The sequence below is a fragment of the Nanorana parkeri genome, unplaced genomic scaffold, assembly GCF_000935625.1.
Source record: "Nanorana parkeri isolate BGI_ZX_2015 unplaced genomic scaffold, ASM93562v1 scaffold1755, whole genome shotgun sequence".
NCBI lineage: Eukaryota > Metazoa > Chordata > Amphibia > Anura > Dicroglossidae > Nanorana > Nanorana parkeri.
In genome coordinates this window covers 214478-236635 of record NW_017308023.1, presented here as the reverse complement: position 1 = coordinate 236635, position 22158 = coordinate 214478, and the positions used below count along the sequence as shown (strand labels likewise).

The 22158-nt window shown below is 38.6% G+C and overlaps 1 protein-coding gene across 1 annotated transcript in view; it reads right to left on the bottom strand.

Annotated features, from left to right (window-relative positions):
- The window catches only part of LOC108799553 (teneurin-2-like), a gene marked incomplete at its 3' end in the record, with an annotated part of 264072 nt that overhangs the window by 34409 nt on the left and 207505 nt on the right, over positions 1 to 22158 (bottom strand). The window contains exons 6-8 of the mRNA XM_018571426.1: positions 17890 to 18084; positions 12410 to 12610; positions 10056 to 10241 (exon numbers count right to left, since the gene is read on the bottom strand). Of these exons, the coding sequence (XP_018426928.1) occupies positions 10056 to 10241; positions 12410 to 12610; positions 17890 to 18084 (582 nt within the window). The remainder of the gene's footprint in view (positions 1 to 10055; positions 10242 to 12409; positions 12611 to 17889; positions 18085 to 22158) is intronic.

The window sequence follows — 22158 nt, the reverse complement described above, 5'->3', positions numbered from 1 at the left end:
CGCTCTGCCGTCCAGGGAGCCACAAACAGGTGGGCGGGCATGCGTGCGGGCGTGTCTGGCAGGGGGGTGGGAGGGAGCTGCCTCTCCGCTCTGATGCCATCCAGAGAGCAACAGACAGGTTGGCGTGTGGGTAGGTGGGCGGGCGAGGGGGCGGGAGGGAGCTGCGGCCGGTCTTCACATGTAAAATTTAGTTACATGTGCAGCTACCCCGAAGGTAAGACCTAGCGCGATCTTCAGGGATGTCTGTAATATAAGACCTACCCCGAAATAGGTCTTAATTTCGGGGTAGGTCTTATATTACAGAAATCCCCGAAGATAGCACTAGGTCTTATTTTCGGGGTAGGTCTTACTTTCGGGGAAACACGGTATGACTGGTAATGAGCTGAACATGCCTTGGTTTGATTTATACAAGGTTAAATCTGGAAATTGCACACTTTTATGCAAGCCCTATTTAAGTCAATGGGAGGGGAATCCTAAAAATCAATTCTCTCCACTTTTAAGGATAAAAGGTTACAGATTTACAAACAAAGGACATGGGAAGCTGGGTACTTCACTTTGGGACCAAAGTAACAATGCAAAAAGGTTCTTTAATCCCTTAAGGACCAAGGCCTTTTTTCATTGTTTGCTTACATGTTATAATACACATTTTAGGCCTGAAAATTACTTCAAACCCCCAAAGCAAAGACACTGTAGAATAAAATGGTGGCAGATGAAATTTTTTATGCTGCATGACTCAAGTTTAATTTTGGGCCCTAAAAACACAATATAAAACCCTTTTTTTGTAAAATATAAAAGATGCGGTTACAAGTAAATAGATATCCAACGTGCCCAGGTTAAAAATTATGTGTGTCCGTGAAACTGCGACAAAATTCAGTGCGCGGCGATATCCAACATGTTGTTTTCATACATAGGCGCACCAGACACATGTTTACGTGAAGGCGGGCGTGCTCGCGCGGGGACTTTAAAAATGTTTGGATCATTTTTACATTTATTTTATTTAATATTGTTTTTAAAACTTTTTTTAACTTTACTTTAATTGCTATCACATAGGGGGGCTTACAAGCACCCCATGTGATTGCATATCACCATGGAAAGGTCCTCTTTAAGGTGATACTGGGGGTCAAAAGACCCCTAGTTTCACCTTTCCACTTTAAATACGATACTGAAGTGCAGATCGGGCATCAATAGCTTATTGCTCGGCTTCAAGAGCCGAGCAATGACAGCTCAGGGACCCGAAGTAAAAAGTAAATAATCATGGATTTTGAGGGAGACCCAAGGCAAAAAAAACACTCAAAATCTATACCAGACAATCATTTATGCAGCCTGGCAGGCCAGGAAATTGGGGGGAGGGGGGGGGCAGCGATCAAGAGTTTGGGGGCTAGAAAAACAGCTGTCATATCCCTACCACATGTGGAAAGTAGGCCTCAGAAGTAGAAGTAGTGTCAGGAAAGACCACAAAACTAGTTGTTTCAGTTGCCTACTGTTGGAGGGGATTTAGCATACAAAAGAGTCCTAACTTGTGTAGGGATAGACAGAAATCAAAATATGGTACAAATTCATGAAACAAATTGAGCCATTAAGAAAAAACTGTATGATGTCGTTACACTTTTTTCTTAATATTTTATTACGTATTATACACATTTTGCAGAAATTTAGGTTATAAAAAATATTCCAACGTAAAAATTAAATAGGAAAGCACAAAAAACTAAATTTGCCTAGTCTTTTACAGTTTTAGACATTTGCCATCTGTTCTTAGCACCTTGAGACGAATAACTGAAATTATGACATGCTGACTACTAGGGATGCACTGATACCTATAGTGGCATCGATACTGATACTGAGCATTCGGAATGCTCCGATACTTAGCCGGGTACTGGATTTTCCCTCTGACTGGCAGTGCCGTGAGGGAGCATGGAGCTCGCCTCCTGACTTCATGATTGGCTTGGAAGCCAGCTTCACACTGCCTAACCACACTGTAAGGCAGCCTGGCTTCCTGACCAATCAAGGAAGCCAGACGGCAGGTCATGACCCGCCACCCAGCTTCCTGATTGGTCAGGAAGCCAGGCTACTTTGCAGTGTGACGAGGGAGTGTGAAGCCAGGTTCCCAGGCAATCAGGCACCCAGGTGGTGGGTCATGACCCGCTGCCCAGCTTCCTGATTGGCCAGGAAGGTGGGCCCACACTACCTCGGGATGCCGATGTCGGTACTCAGTATTGGCGAATACTGATAAAAAAATTGGTATCAGTGCATCTCAAATGACAACATACATGTATTTGAACAATTATCAGAGTTTTTATTTTTCCAATTAGAATGAAAATTTAGCAGGTGAGCTCTTTATTTTCCATACACATGCCGTTTATCAATGCATTACTTAGTTCTCAAGAAATTACTTAATGTATATGTAAACCAACATTGGTCTATTTTTCCCACAGGGAGACAAGTAGGGAGGAAACAGCAAGAGGGAGATGGGTTAACAGCACTGCCACTGGCTCGCAATTCAAAGGGATGAGGGTTTAACAACACTCCCTTTGACCACCAGTGAAGGGGTGGTGGTAAATACGGTAGTACTGTCATTGACACCAATGCAAACCAGTGGTGGTAAATAGTACTGTCACTGACTGTTCTTGCTGCCACTGCCACAACAGTGGTGGGAGTTATTATTGCAGCCAGTGGCATCGGTGCTGGGGTCTACCGTATTATTGGGTCCATGGACACCAACGCTGGGGGTTATTATTGCTGCCACTAACACAATTTCTAAAGGTTAATATTACTGCCACTGACACCATTGCTGAAGGGTTATTTTTGTGGTCACTGGCAGCAATGAGGGGGTTATTATTGTCGCAAATGACACATGCTAGGGGTTGTGATTGAAGTCACTAACACCAATGCAGGGAGTTTTTTTTATTAAGCCCCACCCAATATTCAGCACAATACAAAGCTTATCATACTTATGATTTAGCACACAGGCCCACTGCATTCAGAAAATGTCCCTGCCACTGTGATATAGTTGAAAGGTTCTCTTTAAAATATCATACATTTAACCAGGTACTACAAACCTGAGCAAGTTCTGCTTTAGATCTGAATTAACACCTCTTTGTAGAATAGCAGCCTTACTTCTCAGGGCTGGAGCGTGTCTAAATATTCACTGGTATTTTCTCCCTGTCTGAGCAGAAATATTAGATCAACGTCAGACTGTATGGCCCCACAGAGGTTAACCTGCCTTCTGAGTGAGCTCAGGACTAATAACTGATCATATGTCTGGGTTACTACAGGAATCCTATTAACACATCTGGTATAATACAGTTTTTTGAATGTCTGTTACCTCATGTCATGTTTGCTAAAAAATGTAAAAGTGTACGTAAATATGGGAAGATCAAGTAATTCCTGATAGATCAGACTTCACGTTTACAACAATCTAATAGGGGAAATTCAGCGTTTCATAGAGGTCTGCTGGAGACTGGTTCTCTTTAAAAACATATGGCATGGCTCAGCTTAAAGAAAATAAAATTTAGCACTAGACACCTCACTTGTGTTCACAATAAAGACTCTAAACTGCAACAGAAAAATCATGCTGAAATGGAATTGTATCCTAAGGGTGAACTTTGTTAAAACAGCTTCACTGGAACATGTTAACATAGCAACTGTTACTGTCAGACTCGGTGCATACATTAAATCTCTTCTGTTATCTTTCTAAGGCTAATATTTCAACTTGCAAATCCCACCATTAACCTAGTATCTTGTTAGATCAAAAGAATGTTGATTATTCTATGCCTTTCTTTGATCATTTTCCATTGTTCACTTTACAGAATTCAAAGTTAGTGGGAAATGCATAAAATAATGAGACATATTTTGTCAAAAGTAAATTTCTGCAAGTTTAAATGATGTACAAAAACATACATTCATGATATATGGCATTCAATGATCCCATTTTAAATGTTATACGCTTTTTAATATTTATGATTTTATAGTTTGATAATGACAAAAAAGATTCTAGACAGATTAACTCAAGAAATAAGCTAATGCAAATCATCTCCAAATCTCTCACTAAGGCTGGGTCTACACTGGAAATTTAAAGCTGAACTCAAATCGATATTACAATATTTTAAATGCAAGCATTGTAGGAACCTGATTTTATCCTGGCTTACGCCTCTAGCAGCTCCTGTACAGCAGGGCTGGAGTGTGAGAGGATGAAGGAGCAGAAGGAACCCATCAGTTCATCTGCTGCCAAGCAGCATGCTAAAAGGAGGAAAAAGCAGAGTGATGGAGAGATGAGGTCATCACTGAACTGCTTCTCCTTTCACTGTCCAGTCACAGGCTTGGGGCAGGTCCATGATGACTGGAGCTCAGAGAAAGTGTATTAAATGATGCTGGCCATCAGACTGTGAGGTATTTTGTGGCAGAAAAGTGAGGGAGAGTGCTGCATTCAAAGTGAATATTGTCAGAAGAAATAAAAGATTTTTTTTCTGTTTTATTTTTTAATTGGCTTATGCATTTTTATTTTGTTGCTTTTGGATAGAGTCCTGTTTTAAATTAAATGGTCAGCAACAGATTTACCACCTTGATGACAATTTTCTATTTGCAGTAGATTGATCTCAACAGAAGCATTTGTCAACAAGGACTTAAATCTCTTCCTAGCAAGTGATTTAACTTGCCTATGTAGCCTTAGGGGCATATATATAATGCAGCCAATGTGACTTTCACCAAACATTCACTGGCCATGAATCAATCACTGTCAAACATAAGAGCCTGAAAGATTCTCCTGCAGTAAATGTTTAAGGAAAGTCAGATTCACTGATTTGCAAAAAATTCCCCCTTTCACATGTATGCATTTTAACATGGATTTACAGTTCCTACAATGTTCCCGTTTTTAATTTATTGATTTAACAGTACTCAAAGGAATAGTTAGTGACTTGAAAACTTGTATCTTAAAAACTTTTATCTTGTGTCCATCCTCTAATCTGTCTATCTTTGAACCACTTTTTCAGACTTGGTTAGAGTGCTCTCCTATTTTAATGGTATAGGTTATGTTATGATACTGACTCACCAGAAGTTAATACCGCTTACCTACAAACAAACTCTATTTACCTAATTATGCAACTTTAGAAAGAAGTGCCTGCACCGGTGATGATTAAGGTGTGCAAATATTTTGAGTCATTTTCACTGTAATTAATTTAAATCATTTTAAATTATAAGTTGTAATTGTTTGCCTGGAGTTATGCCTTAAAGCTGGGGAAAAACAAAACAAAAGAAAACATCCTTTCCAGTGGCGCTGCCCTTGTACTGCAGAGGTCTAAGGTTCATTTAAGTCTAGTGTACCTAAAGAATGGACTTTTACATACATAATGTCTGCTCTCGTAGGCTAAATCTAGGCTATGAGACTGACACCAACAGCCTCTCTGTTGGAACCGATAACATTGACATCTATAATACAGCTTTGATGCAAAGGTTGCTTGATATCTTGAATGGAATCAGCAAGTGGCTGATATGCAAATGAGGGACATCAAAGGGTTCTTGGGGCTGGACACTGAGTAATGAAGATTTGCCAGGACGGTCATGTCCTGGGGCAAGCCTGACCCCCTGCTGGTATTTACTGCCCACACCTGTGTCAGCAAGGCATATATGCTGGGATGGGGGCAGGGCCATATGATGGAACCTTCTTCCTGTGTGACACTAACCTGGCTCACCAGCAAGACCTTTGGACAAGACAAGTCTTTCTGAACTCTGCAATCAAGAATGTGATTCGCTGAGACCTGCTGGTGAGGCGTGTTCAGAGAACAGAGAAAAACCCATGGCATGTGTGAATGAGTGAGAGAATGGTGTAGCTAGCTCAGTGATCCTGACCCCCTCCAATCCCCTCTCCAATTCCCTTAACTGTAATTAGAATGTATGTATATAGCTATTTGTAAATAAACCAAACACTTATTTAAGATTCAGTTATTCATCAGTAATTTAAGGCACCCCCAAATCAGAGCACATTCTACACTATCCCACCCTATGTTCCAGCAGTTGGAGATACTGACATCATCAAGTACAGTGCAGGGCCCATAGCCAATATATGTGAGTATGCTTGGATTCCACAAGTCAAAGGTGAGGTGAGATGAGGTGAGCACCAAATGCTGAGGATAAGATAATTAAAAGCAATTTTTCCAGATAATCTAGACATAAATGCACATTTAACCCTTGCAGTGCAGGAAGGGTCATTTTGGTTTTTCCCCAGATATAGGCTTTAAGGATAGTCCAGTTTGGGGTGTACGTAGCACCCAGACTGTGGCGTTCCTGAGATAAGAGACTCCAAGTCACGATTCTATACCTGACTGAGAAGACATAGGCTCCTGATAAAAGTTGGAGCTCTGTGTGATACAGAGAGAGTAAGAGTGAGACAGACTCAGATGATGCTAGAGCCCGCTAAGGACCCTTCCACACAAACCTAAATGGCTTTAGGAGTCAAGAAATACTTAGAACTAGATAGGATAGGAGACTGGAACTTTTGTGCTGTGTTTAATTTTGCCAGTAAAGACTTCATATTTTATTTTGTTTAGTAAACAAGGGGTACAAAATGGCAACTGATATTTTAGATGGGATTTGCCTGTGTGTTCTTGTGGTAAAAAGATGTGCTTGGACTATTATGCTGAGATGCTTGCCTGTTAATGATTTGGCTCAAAGTGAGAAAAACTCTCTCAACACACTTCCTTGAAGTATGAAGCATTTCCTCCTACATGATCTGCTTAAAGTGGACCTATCGCTAAAATTCACACTTCTCATGAAGTAACAGGGCAAATATGAGCATTTTTCAGATTACAATATTATTTCGAGTGAAAAAAGGGTATTTTCCAAGGGTATTTTCCAAGGGTATTTTCCTTAGGTACCTCATGTAACATAGCCCCATACTGTAAGCTAATGGCACTGATTTTGTGACACAGAAAATAAATGACCCACTTGCCCTACTTCCAATTCCTAAGGGTTCTTTCACAGATTGTTATATGTGATATACATTTTAAAGGGGTCTATTGAGAAATACATATTTTGCACCCCCCAAAAAAATGCCATACTGACATTTGTGGTACTCAGACACCAGGTGCTATGACAATGTTGAAGATTTGCTGCAGTGAACTCCTAGCTGCTTAACAGTTAGAGGTTCCTTTATTTTAACAAACTGCAGAAAAAGGTAAGAGATAAACCATATATCTTACCATGTGTATATTTACACAAAGATAAGGATTTTTTTTCAGGCATTTGACTGTAATTTTTAAATCTCATTGGCTTTAAACAACTGTCACATTTAAAAAAAATAAGTATGTGTATACTAGTGTTTAAGCATTTAAATTGGGCCTATGGTGTAGTAGACTTAAGCTGTCCACTTAGAAAAGTGAACTTTGAACTTTGAGTTTGTAAGGGAATTTCCACTTAGCTTAGTAAAGGAGGTGAAGCTGCGCTGACTCAATTATCCAATCTTGTGCAAACAAAAATTCTGTTTTTCAATTGTCTGTGCACGTAATTGGATATTTTTTGTACAGTGAATTTTTAGCACATGTAGCTATTTAATTGTTAGTTGCCACTTTTATTAATATTAACTGTGTATGCAGGTGATAGGTTTATTAATATCATAGGGAAATGCACAACACTAAAAAGAGGTTGCTCATTTATAATAAAAATAATAAAGTCCCTGCTTTTAAAATGATACATGAATTAATAAGTTTATGCTACATTAACAAAACTGTTCAGCGTTAAGTTCAGAAGTAGAAAAATATAGTTCTCTGGAGGTTGCTCACATGGGCAGTACAGTTTGTTCCAGACAAGTGAGTCACACAGCATGAAGCAGGCGCAAAGGATTCTGGATGTGATCATGTAAATGAGCACAGAAAGTTATGTGTAAGGCAAAGTTATTAATTATCTCTTCATGTACATATTGCTTCAATTAAGATTGTTGATAAAGTTTGAATTATGAAAAAGATACCTTAGGATATGTCCTACAAAATTAATATTTTCCTACTCAAAGTACCATTTTTAATTTAAACTTGTAACCTTGCTGTTGCTGGAGTAATTCTGTTGAAAGAGACTGTAATAATCTAGAAAACCTTATCTGCTAGGAGAAACAATCTGCTTTCTAATCCACTGGGGACAGCATCTGACCTTTTTAGTCACATTTGGTTGTTCAAGCAAACAAAATCTATATTTCTATGCATTGCAGAAAGGGGATATTTAAATTAATCTGGAACACAGAAATGTAGTGTTTGCTTTTTGTTTCTATAATTATTTCCTGAATCTGTAAGCCCAGGACTTACTAAAAAATCATGCAACAAATCAGATGGTATTAACACACAAATTTAACAAGTTGTGTTCAGATGTGGGCTACAGTGCGTTTTCCCACTTCGTATGAGAGCATGTTGGATTTTCAGTTACCGAAAGTCTTATCTTGTCCACAGATATAGTTAGATGTTTTTAATCTTCCACACTAATCCAGCACACGGCCATATTGAGTGGGGCACGTGAGATTAATAACGTGCTGGATTAGTGTGATCCTAGTTCATTTTATTACTTCATTGCTGTGGTGTATGTGTATAGGGCAATGCCTTGGCTGGCGCTCGTGCAGAACATGTTTCTTGGGCAAACCTCTAAGTTGAAACGAAACCGGAAGTCAGGTGGTCGCAGAACTCGATAAGTTCTCAGTGTCGACAGTTCACCGACTCCTTTCACAGGCGGAGTGATACCAAATGCACTCCGCCTGTGAAGAATCGATAGTGAAAGTGCGCTTCCCAAATTCTGGCCAGTGATTGGTTAGCAAATTGCTCTTGGAAAGGTAGGAAAGGTATGGCACCCCTGATTGCCCTGATCATCATGTTTTTGTAAATGAATAAGTATGGATTGCTGTACTTAAAAAAAAAAAAAAGAAATAAGACCTACCTCGAAAATAAGACCTAGTGTGTTTTCTTGAGCCAAAAAAATATAAGTGTCTATATACAGTGTCTTATTTTCAGGGGAAACACGGTACTTATTTCCTTTTGAGACAAAGTCCCACACCACAAACCCCTGAACCCTCTGCTCCTATATAAAACTAAAATACCCACTGGATCTTGAACACTGATAGACCCAAGGTTTGTGAGCTTGCAGTAGGAGTCAGTGCTTCCTCCTGTTAATGATGCACTGGCTCCTCTCTCCCCTTAATAATGCAGTGATAACTGATAATAATATGAACTGGTAAGATGACTAAGAACTAAGTCCATGTAGAGTAAATCATTATTAAATACTTACTCTTGCATGAAGCTTGCTCTATATGAATGGAAACATCCAAGGAGGACTAATAAAGTTACACCAGTATTACTTGCCGTATTTTCTATTTTTCTGGGGTTATGACCTGCAATATCTTCTGCTATGTCTCAGTGTGTGTCTGATGGTTCCCCATTCATGTCATTGAGAAAACTTCCAATACACTTACAACAGGCCAATTTGAAAAAGTAATTTCCTTTGCTGACTATATTAAGTTTAGCATTATTAGTGTTAAGGTTATAAAACAGTCATGGTGCTATCAACTGTGTTTTTTACTTTTAAAATATTAAATAAAATTTTAATTTATTAAAATAAAAGTTGTATGCTTAGAAATTTGAATGTGCACTACAAAACTAAAAGTAATATGCTTTGTATACTATATACTGCTGCCAATACTAGGATTTCCTTTGTTCCATTAACACACATAATAAAGTACCATTATAATTCACATGCCAGCTAGATTTAGGGTAAAAATATTCATTTCAGTAAATGAGCATTTTCAAAGCAATGCTCCATAAAGGTGTGCCACAGCTAAAGAAACTCAAATGAATTGTATGTAACATTTCGTATCTCTATCCCGTCAGAACTTTTAAAATCCCAAACGATTATTGTGTATTATAGTTATCATGGAAAAGATAAACTACATGGTAAGCATTTGACCAAGGTCATCAGCATATTTTATATTTGCAGTTGGAATATAGTGGCTCCCTTGATGGAACACAAAGTAACAGTGATATGTTGTATGAGAATAAAGCAATATGTGCCTCTTTCGGTGCCCGTCGTTTGCCTACCAATGGTGCAGTGCTCCCCATTCCAGCCCTCTCTGCATTCACATTTTCCATCTTTGCATGTTCCATGTTCAGTGCAACGAGGATGACAAACACGTTGGTCACATGCCACCCCAGTCCACCCTTCCTCGCAGCGACATGCTCCACCAACACAAACACCATGAGTGCCGCAGTCCACTGAGCATACCTCTGCAATAAAGAGCAGATAATGTTAGGGGAAATAATTATATTTATATCAGTTCATCAAAAAAGACATATGTCTAATAGCATTTACATAAGATTAGGCTTAAATAATGATTATGTAATAATAAATTGGACAAAAAATGTTTTCCCAAAAGTGAAGAACTTGCCCACATTAAATAATAAGATTCCTTATTTTGTTTAATGTCATACAATAAAAATTGAAAACTGATCACTATGTTCAAGTTCTTTTGTGGATAATGTTCTTTTCTTTATTCTGTTTAATTATGGACAATAGGTGTTGAAGCTATTTGAACATGCAATATCAATATGAATGAATAACTGCTAGAAGGCATATATTCACCTGTTGTTTTATTGCTAATGAACATATTGGAGTAGTGTCTGTTTTTGCTAAACCAAAAAAATATTTTTCAAAAAGATGCATGTTTTTACTAAACTGTAAAAAGGTATCATTTGAGTACACTGAATGTGTAATTGCACATCCAAAAGATAGGCTTTAATGTAAGGTGCCATTTTTTTGCAAGGTGTTACATTACAGTTCTTCACAGACAGCTAGAACACAGGTGTTACCACCAACAGTCGATACAAGTGAAAAGGAAAATTGCATGTATTTCCAAAATATTTACTTTTGTATATCAGAGCAACTTGTAATTCTGCTGTAATAATCCTTCAATTGGTTTGTTTAACTATGATTACATGAGTTTATCCTGTCAAACAGTCTTGTAAAATAAGCACCTATTGTCCACAACATGTAATATCTCTTCATAAGGCTTAGCGATTCAAAGGTTAGCTTTTTTTTTCTCTGGTCACTTGTAATGTTTAAAGCATATCTAAATTCAAAAATGAAAATGTAACATATTGCAGCGTACCAGTCCTTAGATGTGGTGGCTGCATTGATTCTCCTTTTCAAGCTTTTTTCCCTTTATTTTCCAATGGTGGTGCTGCCAGTGGCATACTCCCTGTCCTAGAGTAACAATGCCCACTTACTGCACTGTATCTATGGATTGAGCAGCATTGTTGCAATATATTCCATTTATGTTCCCAGGTTTAGATATAATTCAGTACTCACACAATGGGGGCGATCCACTAAAGGTTTAAGGGCCTGTATCAATGGGCTTTAAGTCTGTGTTGATGGGCAGATGCAGCTTGCTTTTGTCATCAGTTTAAGATGCTTCTAAAGATCAATCAAGTTAATTGGCAGGTGCATTTGACCAACGTTTGACCTGCATTTGACCTGCATTCCCATAGACTTGTATAGGGAGAGAAGTATTTCTGACATAAATAGAATCTTTCCGACACAGGCCGTAAAGGCTATATAAATAACAATCTGAATGTTCACTCAGCAAATAGTTTTTTCAATGTTGGTACACCCTATTTACTACACCCTATATACCTTGGCTAAATGAACAGCTTTTACTCCTTAAGGAAAACAACTCCAATATTTTCTCAAACATTGCCTTCTGTCCTTTTTTTCTGAAACATAGCAATTGGCCCTTTCTGATGTGTATTTCATAGGGTTAGACACTGGATGCTCCAGATCTTCTAGGTTATACTCAAAATTATGCTAAGCTTAACCATTTAAGGGCCACAAATATATTACCATATTTTGAATTGTTCAGCTGTCTCTTTACATAGTCCAACCTAATTTGACAAATTTCCATTTTGTTTAATAGTGCAGTAAGTGAAAACTATAATCTGCCTCAAAAAATAAGGGTATTGAGTTGTTAATGATAATAAAACATATGTATCTACAACTTGCTATATTATGCCATAATTAGTAGCAGCTATTTTAAGTTAGTGAGTGGCACATAAAAGTAAAGCTACAGCTTCTATGCACTTCATGCTTTATCTTGGATTTGCTCTTGACATTATTAGTAATCAAATGTTTATTTCAAGAATCCATTTGAAACAAAATAAACTCATATATACAACCAATGCACTAGACAATTGGTTTACAAAGGTATTTAATTGAAAGCTTTATTTAGTATGTGAACTACCTGGTGTTAAAGTTAACCAATCACAAATGCCTAAGGAAGGCAGCCATTTTTGCGGCCTTCCAAATTACATGGTTTGCTTATATCATTGACTCCCATCTTGTTAGGGTTGTATTCAGGGTAAAGCTGAAGATAAAGTAAAGTGAAAGTACTTTTTCTTACCAACAGAGCAATCAGGACCCATCCAGTTAGGGTCACAGCTACACAGACCTGTGTCAGTGAGGTAAGTGCCATGCCCACTGCATTGATCTGGACACTGAGTTCTTGGAAGTTCACAATTCTGGCCTCCCCATCCAGGACTGCAAAGGCATTCCTTGTTCACACAGACTCCATGGTTGGAACATGTTGGGTCAATGCAGTCAACTATAATCATAGACACAAAAAAATTAAAATCGCAAACACAAAGCAGTCTGTATTTGTTTTCTTTTGTTTGTTTTTATTGCAACTCGGGTTTTAATCTTAAACCTGTAGTTATCTAATATTAAAGTGCTGTGGTACCTGTACAACGACTTAGCCACTGTTAACTTTTTAAAACACTGGTAAAATAGTGACAGAATATACAAAGTTTAGAATCTTAGTACTATTTTTGATAAATGTGAAATTCCAGAGGGGGTATACCCAATTTTGCTTCAGTGGCAATTTACAGGAGCTGATACTGAGATTTACTTCACCGGGCTGATGTTCAATGCATGTTGATCTAGTAAAGAGTTTGACTAGAAACCTCACTAACACATGAGGGGAACCAGCACTTTGTCCCAGAGCATGGACTCCTGATCAGCAAGCCACAGACCAGAGATCTATGTGTGCCTTAAAGCCAATGGTAATCTTGAAGGATCTTGTTTTTATTTAGGTGCATAAAGTTGTGTGGTGGGTGTTCCTGCCCTTTATGAAGTAATATATCTAAAATGGAAGTATTGTACCATTCTGGTTCTGTACCTCCTTACTAGATGTCTCTCCAAAATTCCCTCTCTCATATTTTTCAAATAAAATCAAGATTTTTACTAGAGCCAAAGCACCAATGGGCTATCTATGGGCAAAAGAGTAAGAGCTTCTGCTCCATCCTGTAAATGGCACACACATGGGATGACGCCTTTACCAACCCACAGAGCAGACTGGAAAACCTTAACACTTACCTGCAAAGGGCTGAATTCATTTTGAATGTAAAGGCTGATCCAAGAAATAATTAAATGGTAGAAATAGACTGTGACATCTCAATGTATTGTTTTATATATATATGTGACTTAAAAGTAACCTGTGTACAGTTTGCCCTGAGTATTTAACTATTTATTGAAGCATTTTAAAAGCTAGAAAATTTTCCTTTGTACATCTTTGGATGAGTTGAGTAAACACAGCTTCACTGAGTTAAACTGGTGTTGCTCTCCTTTAGTAAATTAACCCCATTTCAACTAAACTGGAAAACGTCTTTTATTAGTCATGTTTTAAAAAATATCCTTTTCCTGTCATATTTAGCCTTCAGTCTTCTCATGGGAACTGGTTTGTATGGGTTTGTATGAATATAATTGTACTGTAATGAGAAATGTTTTATTAAAAATTTAATTTTATGACTGCAACTATTAAAGTTGAACAGCTTTGTCACATTTGTCACATTTGTCACGCTTTCTTCAATTTTTATGCTACTATCACCAAAATCTAAAGTGATAAAATAAATATGTTTAAGTTGTGAGGCTAAAGAGAAAAAAATTGAGCAGTAGTATGTCATATTACAGTCACAAAGCATACAGTCTCGACCCAACTTTTAACCATTGAAGCTCATTTAGCTGTATTATTTCTAAACAGGTTTTAAAGGGAGTGTAATGTTTTCCCAAAGGCAGAAAATAAAAATGAAAAAAGAAGAAAGGCATAGGGTATCAAGTAGGTCTGTGAGCAGTATGCATTGTAGGCTTCTAATAAACCATGAATTGCATTTATAAAGATAAATGTCATTGAAAAATGACTTGCCCATGTGATGGGCAAATACACCAGCACTAAGTTAACCTAATTTGTCAATTTCACTTATGTACTCACTGCAACAAAGTGTAAAATCTGACAAATGTTCCATTTAATTTTCCTTTGCAAATTTGTTAATAGAGCAACAGTGTTTATGCGGCAGAAAATATGGATCCTATTGATTTCCATGCCACTTCCATTTCAGGTGAATTGTTTGGACGACATAGCTATGATGAATATCCCAACTAAAAAGCTTAACTTGAATAAAAAATACTGCTGACTCAGAGTTCTCAATTGCATTCTGTGCTTTGATAAGGGCATATGAATGACATGGTTTCATTATTTTTGGAAGAGCAATCAATATTGTAAACTGCTTCATTTAATAGTAACATGGAAAACTGTGTTGCTCTTGTTTAGTTATACTAAAATGGTTGTTACAAATAGATGTGAATGGAAAATTAAGCATTGATATAATCTTTATCATAGTTAAATTGAGGGTTATATGCAGGATGTATGCTTACAATTAAGCCCAGAAACAGTGGGCTTTGTACTGACTATCCCTTATGACATACTTCATAAGCAACCATTCATCATGATATACAGTACCCTAAACATATGGAGTATTTTTTTAAGGATGGTAACTGTGCATTTAAAATGGCTAATATGTGCATGCATTTCTGCATTAATATTCTGCTAAGCCTAGTGCTTTTTTGTCATCTACTGTATGGCTTTCTCTAAAAAATATAAACCTCACCAAGCTTTGTTTCTCCAAACCTAATATTTTGCAGCCAAGATCTTCTATGTTTTCTGAAAATGGCATTCCTCACATTAACCTTTATTTTTCATTTATAGCTTAAAATATTTTTTTGTAATGTAATGTAATGTACAGTTTGCCTTCTATACCTTATTGCTTTTCATATTGTCTAATTGTCTTTTTTAATTATTTTCACTGTTTATGTGACTTTAGCCTGCCCGAGGTTCGTCTCAGCCGATCCAGATGTTGGATCGGCTGAGTCGAACTCCTTCTGCACTTCGGGTTGGCCGAACATGCTGAGCATGTTTGGCCGACCTGAAGCAAGCCGATGTACGGCCGGTTTCAGTCGATGTACGGCTGAAATCAGCCGTACCAGCCTGAAGTGAATAGCCGAACAGTGTTCGGCTCACTTCACTTCAGATCGGTCATTCACTCGGCTGCCCTCGGCATCTTAATGAATAGACCCCTTTGTCATTCATTTGTAGAACCTACTAAATATGATGACATGTGATTTTATTTGAAATATTTTGGTTTCCTGTTTTCTTTCTCCTAAATTGTGTGTCAAAGGAATTCACATACAGTTATCATATACTGATGCTGGAAGAATGTTTGGACACTGGCAAACAAAAAAATGTAAGCCAGGCCCTGTAGAGCTCCTCCTCTACCTAGCATGCCTCATTTTTTTGCTTGTGCTCTAGGAAGTTGGATGACTTTTCTTCAGGTCTGCGGACCTGAAGAAAATTTTTTGCAAGCACTTTCCTTGTGGATTTTTCTTCTGTGACTGCAATTAAGATTCCTTGCTGTACTGCTGGTCTCTATGTAGAAGCTATCTGGCTCAGTGTTTCTTCAGCCTAGTTTGGAAGTTGTGCCTAGACCCTGCTGAATTGAATACAGGGTTAGCACAGAGTGTAACCTTTGGGCACCGGGCTCTGCGTTGTGGCACTTTCCAGACCTGATTGTATTGTGTTACCTGTGGAGTCTTTTCCAGGTACATAATTCCATCGAGTGAGGCCACATCCTCCTCCATGTCCATTAAGGACATTTAGTGCTCAGTTACGGAGGCACTCTTCCCACAGAGGCTCTAGGCATGCCCCATGCACTTAGGGAGTCTGTATCTGACACTCTTGAGCTTTTAAATAAGCCAGGCTTGTGGTCCCTGTCCCCATCTCAGCATCTGTCTTTAAATAGATTGTTTTGGGACACTACAGACTCATTCTTAAGGTCCCCACGCACCTTATGATAATCGTACGATAATCGCGGGAAATCCCGTACGATTATCGTAAGGTGTGTGGAAGCTGTGCGACCTCTACTACTGTAAGTAAGTACTATCCTTGTCGCACTCCTTACCGATATGTCCCTTGTAGTGGGGGGTGCTCGCAGTGACCGCGGATGGCGCCGCTAATGTCAGCAAAATTGTAGAAATGTCACCAGCACACCAATCCTTTTAAGATAGCAAAAGCTTCATTTATTGAAATTTTTTCGTCATATGACCAAAAACTTCAATAAGTGAAGCTTTTGCTATCTTAAAAGGATTGGTGTGCTGGTGACATTTCTACAATTTTGCTCTACTACTGTAAGGTCGCACGACTTTAAACTTACGGACATGTTCGAAAACCGGCCGAGCATCGTATGATGTTCGGCAGGTTTGTGACATGTCCGTACGATAACAGCCATACGGGCCGGTGTGCGCAAGCGCACACTGCCCGTTCGGCATTGCAGTCATCGGAAGCCCGCCCCTCAGGGGGCGTGGCTTGCGATCATCGCAAGTACGATCTGCCTATGCAAGATAGGCAGATCGTACGTTTTTTAAAGTACAAAAGTCTTGCGATGGTTGTACGGTGTGTGCCTAGCCTAAGGCCCCAGAGACACCTCTGAGTGTATAAGTGGATGGTTTTTGCTCATCCTCTTTTATATATCACTAGTGTGGAGTTACACTTTACGTCTCATCCCTATATACTCATGTAAAGGTACCTCTTGTGCACCCTACTCCCAGTAGGTTAGGCTGATTTCAAGGGATTGTACCATTGAGTTCTTTAGCAGTCCGAAGGGTCATTTAAATACCCTTACTGGATATTGCAATGTAATGATTCTAACAGTCCTTGGATATCTCCTTAGCAAAATTGGTTTCCTGGTCATGCAACCTTTTGGGTTGGGAGTATAAGGCCTGGACCTTCAATTGTAGACCACCTGGTATTGTCTTTTGGATCTGTTGGCCACACCTTAGCTGAACTGTTTTTGGACATCTTAAAATTAGCCTTACTTAGTCTAAAACATTTCTGAGACAACAAGATAGTTACATTGGAGAAACCTTCTGATGCCTGCAAGTATCTGTATTAGCCTTTAAATAGATCCCTGTAGTGCCCCCTTAGTTTATACACCTATGTTGCTCAAGGAACCTTGATTTTTGCTCATTCTGGGATTAAACCCTGCCCTCTCCTAACACCAACACCCATCTCCTGTCATTTAACTTTCAAGTGCCAGAGCTTTTTTTGTCCTCTGAAATAAAGGCCCCATGCAAGGTCTAGGATCCATAGAGATCCTCAGGGACACAGGGATCATTTTGAGGTTGAACATAGGTATTTGCAAGTGCTAAAGATTCCTGTACTTTAGCATTGTTGTTACCTTAGGAATGTTTTATGATAGGTTACGTTAAAATTAAGGTAATACTGTACATGCTGTTTGGTAGGACCTCATTGTTATTATTCATTGTTAATTTAGGATTGACAATTCTTATAAATGTTCATATAATCCAGTGCAATCATTCCATTATGTTATACTATATAGTATATAATTTCTACTACTTTACTGAATGGATTCACAAAATCCCACTTTACTGCCAATTAAAACTATTGTTTACTATTAGCCATTTCTAAAAACAACCTGCATTATCAGTAGCACACAATAATATACAAGCATCTTTAGAAAAATGTTATGTATGTACCTTCTTCACAGTTGTCTCCTTTGAACCCTGCAGAGCACACACAGTTTCCTTCAATACAAGAGCCATGGCCACTACATGTAGGGTCAATGCACAGGCTGCTTGGCACATCACACTCAGCTCCTTTCCAGCCACTGTAGCATATGCAGGTGCCTTTGGAGTACTGTCCATTACCACTGCACAGAACTGGACATGCCGCTGAAACACAAGGCACACATGCATTTCAATCAATAGTTCTTACATAGCATTTTCAATAGAAAATCAATCACTTGCGTTTTCAGATAGGCTACTTATTGATTACTTTCATTACTTTTTAAAAATATATTTAATTTGTGTGATATAAAATCCAATACTCTGATTTTGGCAGTAGTACCCATCTGTATTGAACAGATACAGAAAAGCTTTGTAAATGATAAACATGAGTGAACATTATCAGGTACAGAAACTCCTTTGTGTAAACATGTAGATAAAGAGATAGATAGATCGATAGATAGATAGATAGATAGATAGATAGATAGATAGATAGATAGATAGATAGATAGATAGATAGATACTCCTTCAACTAAATTAGCATTTTCTTTTTAATAAAAAATGTTGTTTTAGGTTAAGCTGTTTCCAATATAGATGCACCACTCTTAGCTTCAAGTAAACAACAAACTCTTACTCTTTCATTAAAAGCATTTAAAAGCAAGACAGATGGTTATTCTGTCTGACTAGTTGTGTTAGGATAGCTACACTTCATCAATATTATTATAACACTGATTCTGACAAAAAAAAGTACAAAATATTAAAAGCAATATAAGCCTGAAAAAAATAATACAAAAAACCATCATACATTTGTCCAAGGTAAGCTTAATAATTTCTCTACCTGTCATTCAGCTATTAAATGGCAGTCACTATTACATACTAAAGTTCTGGCTTTAGACAATTGAAAGCCAAGAGTAGGGTTCAGTGCTGGGAGACGTGACTTAATCTCGATTTAGGCCTAGGATCAAAGGGAGACCATAGGGATCAGTTCTAAAACTATGATGATGCCTGCATTTCAGCACTGTTTTTCACGTACAATGAATTTAGGTAAAGTCAGGTTTGCTTTAAGAAATGGGTCAAAAAGATGGTCAGAAGGAGAAAGGGAAATAGCGAGAGAGAGGGTTTAATGATTCTGATGGCACAAAAATTCAGATTTTTTTTTCAGGTTTGTTTTGAACTTACTTACAACCGAGTAAGTCTATCTAACTGTACACACATACTGACCAACTATCCCACATTTACCGGGTTAGTTTCACTTTTATTCAGCTTCAAAAACTTCAAAAACTGTGTCCTAAGCTGTGTCCTGGGATCACAGTGTGACGCTTGCTAAGTCTGTCACTACCTCTGCCTCTGCTTTGTTGAGCTCATTCACATCCATGCAAATCCAGTGGCTGTTAAAGCATATGCTAAATACCAATGTGGCTCATTCACCTGAAAATAATTTTTCCAACTTTAAAGGAATTCAGCACATTGTTTAAGTAAAGGTGGTGGTGATGGTGGTGTGGGGTGGGCATGACACTGCCTCTTTAGGGGTGAAGGCACTGCAGCAGCACTGAGAGTAGAAAGCAGTGAAAGAGTTGGTCAGAGGGAGAAAAGAAGAACAAAGAGCAGCTATCCATTTCAGGATGGAGGTGGGGGATATTACTCCACTTTTGTTATGCCAAATTTGGGGGCTATTTTCTCCCACTGACTAGCAGTAAGGGGCATATTATTAATGATCACTGCACTCCGTACACAGTGCTGTATCTTACATAATCCGGACCCTTGCACTGTATTCACAATGTTGCACATAATATTCTGAACCCTATACACTGGGGTTCTCTCTTCAATTTGTTCAGTTAGGCTTTAAAAATGAAAGAGAGAAGCTGATTGGTTGCCATGGGCAACTGCTCCAGATTCTGTCTGCTCCAGTTTTGATAAATTCCCCTCTATGCTTTACACTATGATCCTAAACCCTGCATTCACTATGTTGTACACGGTATACACTATGTTGTACACTATACACACCTAAAAAAAACCAACATATCCTGCAGTGCTCAGCAGAAAGTTAGTGCCAAATGATGTTTTCTAAATATTTTGTACCAAATTTGTTTGCACTGTAATTGGTGTTTACCGCTGTATTCCCTGCAAGAGCTTTTGGGTTCCCACACCTTAAATAGACAGCGCAGACTGAAAATTGTAGCTCGCTAAACAAATATATAAATAGTTTTGCTAATGAGCAATACCTTCTGGCTGTGTTTCTGTCTGTATTATGACAATTTTTCCTGTATATACATTAATGTAAAATGTAACTGTACAAAAGATTAACAATATGCCTTTTGTAGAACTACGCCTATTTTAAATGAATGTCCCACCCCTAACTAAAGTACATTCCTTGCCAACAATGGCTTGCTGGACACAGAGAAAAAAGGGTGCTCCTGGAATTTTTTTCAAAATGTTGGCAGCTCTGTACATAATGTAATATTTAATTGACCCTCACACTACATAGCTATTGGTGAATTATGTTAGCTTGATAGATCAGACCTTAAACTTGACTGTGCCTGGTCAGGTTTAACAACAGAAAGTATATTGCACAATCTATCTAAAGATACTTACAAAAAAAGAAATCAAGACAGAGCTGCCTATCTGGATACAAGTAGAGATTCATCCAAGAATTTCAGAGGACAAAAAACTCATCAGGTGTGTCAAATCCCTGACATTCAGAAACCATGAGGGGAAAGCTACACACGCTGACTTAAGCACTAAAGTATGGATGCTTTAATTAATCCGGGGCGATTTTAATTGCTTCAGTTAAGTGGAAATCGGGTTAAAAATGATGCAGTGCATGCTGAGGTGTGTTAAAACATGACATATGAGTTGAAGAAATCGATAAATTAAAAGTGCACAGATGTTTTAATTAAACCCAGGAAAGTTAAACAAGATCACTTGAGACTTTTAAGCCTATGATTAATTCAATTAATTTAAAATACCTGTAGTGAGAGGATGCCTCTGTTTTGAGAGTTATAAAAGTTTTTTTCCCCCAAAAGATAAATATAAATGCTCTGATAAATACAAAAAATTGTTTTTAAATGTAATTAAGAATTAACAAGTATGTGACTATTCCAAGGGTTTCAAAAACTAATCCAATATACTTGGCAGACTGTATTTTCTTCTTAATCCTTGGGTACATAGCCCTTGACTTAAGAAGTGTAAAAATAAACAGTAGGTGATGCATGCAAATTAATGAAGTACAAGGAAAAAACCCTTTGACCAGTCTAACTGACTGGGACTCATTCCTGCTCACTGATAGGAAGTGTCTATGTACGCCAAATACTATGGGGCCTATTCACGAAGGATCTAGCCTTAGCTTCAGCAGAACGGAAGGGCTGCTGTACGGGCTATTCCCTATTCCCTACGGGCTATTCCCCAGCTCCAGAAGTTGGCCGAGCGGCTCAGTCGACTGAGCCGCGCTGAAAGCCGAAGCTGGCCGAATGGCCGGCCATTGGTCAGCCGACAGCCTGCTTCTGACAGCTGGGCGGAGCTAGCCGCCATCTCACGGCTGGCTGCAGCCACTTGCAGAGAGATTAGCATCCCTGGTTGCCAGCTAACCAGGGACACAGATCTCCAGACAGCCCAACTCTCCCGGGCACTCCGGGAGTCTCCCGCTACCAACAGGAGAGAAACACTTTTTCCAAGAAAGGTTTACTCTGCTCGATTGAGCAGAGTAAAACTTTACCTGCTTTTTCTTTTTTTTATTCTGACATGGAGCCATTGGCTGCTGTCAGAATAAAAAAAAAAATGTCACCATAGGAATGCATTGCTAGATTCCTATTGGCTATTTCAATTTGCAATAGCCAATAGCAAACTAGCTATTGCACCCGCCCACTGCTGCTGTCAATCAGCAGAGCGGACCTGCAGTTCTCCATCAGGTCCCCTCTAGTGATTGACAGCAGCAGAGGACGGGTGCAATAGCTAGTTTGCTATTGGCTATTGCAAATTTAAATAGCCAATAGGAATCTAGCAATGCATTCCTATGGCAAAAATGTTTTTCTTTTTAGACGGCAGCAGAACCGCCGGCCAATAATAAACAGTTGGGCGGAGCTAGCTGTCACTGCTAGCTCCGCACAATAGTTTTCTATTTATTTTTTTGTACTTTTTAAACTATTTTTCTGTTCTGCTCGGTCCCACAGAGGCATTCGGCTATTCGGCTATTTACTCACTGCTGTTCGGCATCTATAAGAATAGGCCGCGAGTAGCCTGCTGGAG